The sequence below is a fragment of the Mus caroli genome, chromosome 4 (genome assembly GCF_900094665.2).
Source record: "Mus caroli chromosome 4, CAROLI_EIJ_v1.1, whole genome shotgun sequence".
NCBI classification, from domain to species: domain Eukaryota; kingdom Metazoa; phylum Chordata; class Mammalia; order Rodentia; family Muridae; genus Mus; species Mus caroli.
Genome location: NC_034573.1, coordinates 145123076 through 145129075, shown reverse-complemented (window position 1 = coordinate 145129075; position 6000 = coordinate 145123076). Strand labels below are relative to the sequence as shown.

General features: G+C 55.7%; 1 protein-coding gene across 2 annotated transcripts in view; it reads left to right on the top strand.

Annotated features, from left to right (window-relative positions):
* Positions 1-19: 19 nt before the first annotated feature.
* The window catches only part of Ski (SKI proto-oncogene), a 68666-nt gene continuing 62685 nt past the window's right edge, over positions 20-6000 (top strand). The window contains exon 1 of one of the 2 annotated variants that reach the window (XM_021160770.2): positions 20-1163. In XM_021160770.2, coding sequence (XP_021016429.1) covers positions 195-1163 — 969 coding nt within the window. In that variant the 5' untranslated portion in view covers positions 20-194. The remainder of the gene's footprint in view (positions 1164-6000) is intronic. The other variant, XM_029475805.1, reaches the window with a different exon arrangement.

Below are 6000 nucleotides of genomic sequence, written 5' to 3'. Positions count from 1 at the left end.
CCTTCGCCCCGCCCGCCTTCGCCTTCGCGCCCCCGGGCGAGGCCGAGGCCGGGGCCGTGATCGGCCGTGAACCGGCGACGGGGGGCGGTCGTGGCCGCGGTCGCGGGCGGCGGCGGGGTGCGCGGGGCGGCGGCGGAGGCCGTGGGGGCCCGGGCGCACGGGAGCGGGAGCGGCCGGGGGAGCCCGATCGCACCATGGAAGCTGCAGCGGCCGGCCGGGGCGGCTTCCAGCCGCACCCGGGGCTGCAGAAGACGCTGGAGCAGTTCCACCTGAGCTCCATGAGCTCGCTGGGCGGCCCGGCCGCTTTCTCGGCGCGCTGGGCGCAGGAGGCCTACAAGAAGGAGAGCGCCAAGGAGGCGGGTGCGGCCACAGTGCCGGCGCCGGTGCCCACTGCCGCGGAGCCGCCGCCCGTGCTGCACCTGCCTGCCATCCAGCCGCCGCCGCCCGTGCTTCCTGGGCCCTTCTTCATGCCGTCGGACCGCTCCACCGAGCGCTGTGAGACCGTGCTGGAAGGGGAGACCATCTCTTGTTTCGTGGTGGGAGGTGAGAAGCGTCTGTGCCTGCCGCAGATCCTCAACTCGGTGCTGCGCGACTTCTCACTGCAGCAGATCAACTCGGTGTGCGATGAGCTGCACATCTACTGTTCGCGCTGCACCGCCGACCAGCTGGAGATCCTCAAAGTCATGGGCATCCTGCCCTTCTCCGCGCCCTCCTGCGGGCTCATCACCAAGACGGACGCCGAGCGCCTGTGCAACGCGCTGCTCTACGGCGGCGCCTACCCGCCGCCTTGCAAGAAGGAGTTGGCGGCCAGCCTGGCGCTGGGCCTGGAGCTCAGCGAACGCAGCGTCCGCGTGTACCACGAGTGCTTCGGCAAGTGCAAAGGGCTGCTGGTGCCCGAGCTGTACAGCAGTCCCAGCGCTGCCTGCATCCAGTGCCTCGACTGCCGCCTCATGTACCCGCCGCACAAGTTCGTTGTACACTCGCACAAGGCCCTGGAGAACCGGACCTGCCACTGGGGCTTCGACTCAGCCAACTGGCGGGCCTACATCCTGCTGAGCCAGGACTACACGGGCAAGGAGGAGCAGGCCCGCCTTGGCCGCTGCCTGGACGACGTGAAGGAGAAGTTCGACTATGCCAACAAGTACAAGCGGAGGGTGCCCCGGGTAAGTGTCCCCGGGTCTTGGGGGTTGGCAAACTATGCTCAAGGTGGGTGGGTGGGGTCCTTCTGCTCTGGGTCCTCTGGGTTCAAAAGGTTGGGGCTCGTGGTTCGACCTTATCAGGCCTTGAGTTGATTTGATTTTAGGAAAGTCGGGGGCTTGTCGGTCTATTGTGGGTAAGGCCATCTTCGTGTTGTCTGAGCGCTGCTCTTATGGAGTAGAGTGAACGGGAGAACCCTCTCGGGGCTCATAGCTCTTGACCATACAGGCTAAGCTCTGAAGGTCTGAGAAAGTGGCAGCTTCAAGCTCTGGGAGGTTAGAGAGCGCCTGGACCTAGGCTGTGACTTTCTGACTCACCATGGGACCTTGACAGAGTTGTCCATATGAGAATGAAGTTTGCCTCCTTTCTCTCTTGTGGCTGGGATGCTTTCTTGCCTGTGGTCTTCAGCTGAGTATCCATGCATGTTTACTGCCTCTCCTGTTTTTTCTTTAAATCCTGGGGCACAGACAGCTAAAGTGAAGCTGGCTAGCTGTCTTGGCAGAGACTTGGCACTTGCAGCCCCTGGTGTCTCCTGTTGGTGCACGTCGAAGGCCACTTTGGCGTGGTCAGCGGCCTGCCGGAGTTGCTGATGGTCTGCAGTTTATTTGGACTCACCCATTTCCTTATGTTGCTCTCGTGCTTGGTTGTGGAGGCCCGTCAGCCCAGGCTGTGTTGTATGTGAGTCAAAGAAAGCTTTGTGAGATCTGCTTGGGCATTTCCTGGGCCACTTGGTACCTAAATCATTCACTGGAGTCCACAGGAAGTTTCTTTGCATATGCATCCTAAGTATCTTTAACTTTTAAATATCCAGGCTTATTAAATTGCACACACAGAATGCTGCATTGGCTCAGCTATTCTTGGGAGACCTAATTAATTCAGCTATTGCATCAAACTTTTTTTTTTTCTAAATCTGTGAATAGATGCTGCAGCCCGGTTTTCTCTGGGCGCCCCTCCAGCAGCGTGTCAGAGTTGTGGGGGGGGGAGGGGCTCTGAAGAAGGATGGTCGCCTCATTCTCTGGGGGCTGCGGAGTGTGCATATGCTGTGTGTTCTTTGGCACTTTGGCCACAGCCGGGGCAGTGCATCGGGTGGGAGATGTTGCAGGCAGGTCTTTTCAAATGGACCTGGCTGTAGGGTCCCACCAGTGGAGACCTGTCTGTCTGGGGTGGTTTGCACCCTTGTGTGGCTACTGTAGAGATGTGGTACTGGAGAGGCTGTGCCTCTGGGACGCTTTCACGCCTCTTATCTTGGGAGCAGGCAGAGAGTCTTGTCTGAGTTGGGTGTGTCTGTGTTTGTGTTTGTCTGGTCCTGTGTGTTTGTGGTCTTTCTGTCTAGGCTTAGAGGACCAGCATGGTCCCTTTGTCCCAGCCGCCGCTGAGTAGAAGACTTTTGTCTTCTTACAAGTCCTGTGGTGCTGAGTATGAGATTCTTGGGCTCAGGGGATATGGTTCAGATGCCCATGCCAGTACTGTGGGGTTAGAAGGCAGGACAGTGTGCTGAGCCATGGTCATGTGCTTGGGTCATTTCCTCCATGGTTTGTGTCTAGCTGCTCTTCTCTGTTGTCCACCCTGGGAGTGCTCTGACACCTCATTTGCTGAGTGAAGAGAAGTTTCTCAGGTGCTCTGTATCTCCAGCTCCTCTCAGGCAAGTGGTGGCTTCAGCTTGGGTTCTAGAGTTTGACCAGCTTCTGATTGCTTACTGACAAGGGACTGGTAGACTCCTTTTTCTTCTTTGTAAGGTGCTCCCAGCTCTGCCATCGTGTTGCTGATCCCTTGACTCTGTGGGTCTGTAGTTGGGGGTTCAGGCTGGACTGTCCTCTTCAGGACAGCCATGTGTTTATCTCTGTAAACCATAGGTAACACCCAGGAAGGGGAGGTCAGTCTGGGTGCAGCAGGCATATGGCTGCCCAGACTTCTCTTGTCCTAAGGAGTGGCCTGAGTGCCCGCTCTCGTTCACTGAATGTTGTCAGAATCCCCTTACTTTCTTCATAGCCTATGTTAACATTTTTGATCTGCTGAGGAGAGCACAGAGTATGCTGGAACTGTGGGCCATGCAGCTCTTGACGGGGCCCGTGGGCTGTCTTGAACTAGGGGTGAGCTGAGTGCTTCGTGGAGAGGGGTGGGTTCTTGAACTGGTGGTAGGAAGGTGCAGAGGTCAGTAGGTTTCCTGAGTCCTTGATGCTCTCATGACACTTGGCTGCTCTGCTCTGTGGCAGCCTGCCTGAGGCGGCTTCTCTTTGACTGAGGTGGGGTCTGTTCGGATCGGATGGGATTGGCCTGGTAGAGGTGGAATTGTGGTTCCTGTGGTCAGTTGAGTCTGTACAGGGGTGTGGGCTGCTGTACCCCGGCTTTGGCATGGGCTATGTATGATAGGTGGTCTTCTGCAATACCCTCCTGATGTCACGGGGAAACAGGAAATGTCCACTTCTGCTGGTAAAGCTTTGAAGAAAATGCCGGCTACTTGGGTGCTCAGTGAGCCGGTGGGTCTTTCTGAGGGACCCTTTGGCAACTTCCCTGGCAGATTTGTAGAGAGCCAGTTCGGCTGTGGGATCCCATTCTCACTCTCTTCCTCACTCACTGGCTATGTGAGCTTGAGCAAGTTGCTTAACCCCCTCCTCTGTGCCTCAGTTTTCTGAAGTAGGTTAGGACTAATGCTTTGTTGAACCTGTCTTGATACTGTTTTTTCGTTGGGTGGTGGGGCAGGGCACAGATGGAAAGGGGGCCTCAGAACCTTCCCTTCCATCCAGTAGCTTTCTGGACAGTTCTCTCTTACTCTTGGCTTGCTTGATAGTGTTGGGCTCCCCACAGAGTCAGGGTATCTGCATAAAAAGGAAAATGGGCAGTGGCCCTTTGAGCTGCCACTCTGTGTACCTCGTGGGACTTGGCTGTTGTCCCACAGGAAGATTTGTAGTTACTAGCCTTTTCAGGCCAGCTACTGGTGCTGCTGCAGTGTCTCCTTCCGGTCTCCTCCTGGCTAGAACAGGATCCTCGCTGTGGGTCTGAGAAGTGGGCTTTGGTGTAGAGTGACTTGGGTTGTTGTAGGTTACGGCATCTCTATTCTGAAGCCTGGATTCTCGGGACTTTGTTCTGGCAGCTGATACCACTTAATGTAGACTTGTCAGGGTTCCTCAGAGTGGGACAGCAGGACTGACATCACGTTTCTTAATTCCACACCTAGTCAGATGGTCAGCTTTAGGGAGCACTGAGCCCTGGGTGTGTTTGGGACATGACTGCGACTTTAGGGTGCAGAGCTGAGTGTGGTGTGCTAGGTTCAGGAGTCTTCTGAGTGGACTGTGATTTGCTCTTTTGGTTTTCTTGGGATAGGGCCTTGTCTCCTGAGAGGTGGGATCACAGTCGTGTATCACTGCTCAGTTGGGGTTTTTCCTTCCATGAAGATTGCCTTAGGAGAGGACAGTGCCAGTATGCTGGGACCCCGTCGCCTGGACACCTGCAGGTCTTGGTGTTCTTCAAAAGGTCAACTGCACTTTGTTCACTGGGTTCTTTTTGAAGAGTGTTCAACTTTCTTAGAGTTGGTATTGATTTTTCCCCTTCAGATGCTTGGGCCAAGAATATGACCCAGAGGTCAGGCCCTGGTCCAGGAAAGAAGGGTGCTCTCTGGGTCTAGGATGGCTGCCAGGTGGTGGTTCCAGTCCAAGGCCAGTAGGTCTTCCGAGAGTGGGACGGCAGTTTGGGAGTGGTCTCTAGGACATCATAGCCAGCCGTGCGTGGAGGGGTTAATGAGTATTGGTGGAAACCCACCTCTGAGAGGGCCACGCTCTTACAGCATAGCCTTTCAGGCTGTTTGTCCATTAATCTTGATACCTTCTGGGGCTCCTCTGGGAGCCATTTGGGTCCCTCACCATCTGGAGGAAGCAGGGTCATTGAGTAGCCCTCACCTTTGTCCCCGGATGCCCAATGAAGGCCCCGGTCATCAAGAAGCTTCCAAGAGTAAGGTCATTGACTCTCTGCCGTTTCTCAACCTCCCCTGCAGCTGGTTTGTGTAATGTCTGTCTGAAGTGTTTAAGGGCAGACAGGATGTAGAGGGTGAGGAAGTCTGGGCCAAGTGTGAACCCAGCCCTGCCCTAGAGCAGAGCCTCCCCATCTCCCCCCCACCCCCGTCCCCAGGTCGGAGCTTCTGTCTTTGCAGCCCCACAAAGGAGGCTGCGGTTGAGGGGTTTGCCTGCCCTGCCGTCTGGCGGGAGGCGAGGTGGCCATGGCTGGGGCTGGATTCTGCAACAGTGTCTCTTTCTAAGGATTGCGAAAGTTGAGGGAAGGTTTCTCCTTTAGAAGAATTATGCAAGTTTCAACTGAAATGTTTTTTAAAAGTTTCTTTGTTTTGAATCAAAGCACAGCCTAAGTTACTTCTGTGAGATCTAGAATAGCTGAGCAGTGAGGGGAGCCTCTCTTGCCTTTTCCCTGGTGCCAGGGAAGAGAAAGGAAGCATGGAGCTGGGTGTTATGTAGATGGGGGCTGAGAGGTGCTTTGCCCCTGGTGCTCTGTGTGGTCAGTAGCCACTGTAGCCACTGATGGATCCTGTCATGGTGACTTGTCTACACTACTCCATCAAGGGTGTCTCCCACCTTCTCCTGTGACCCGGTGGAGTCCTGGTCCCTTTTCTAGATCAAGGATTGTGCCCCGATGATCTTGCTGCCTTTTGAGGTACTTTGAGAGGTTATCCTGGGTCACCCTCTGGAAGCACCCCTGTCACCAGGGCCACTACGTAGTAAGCTCACAGATTGCTTACTACATGTACAGATTGCTCACAGAGCTGTTCTCTGCACATAAGGCCCTGTCCCCAAGCTTCTG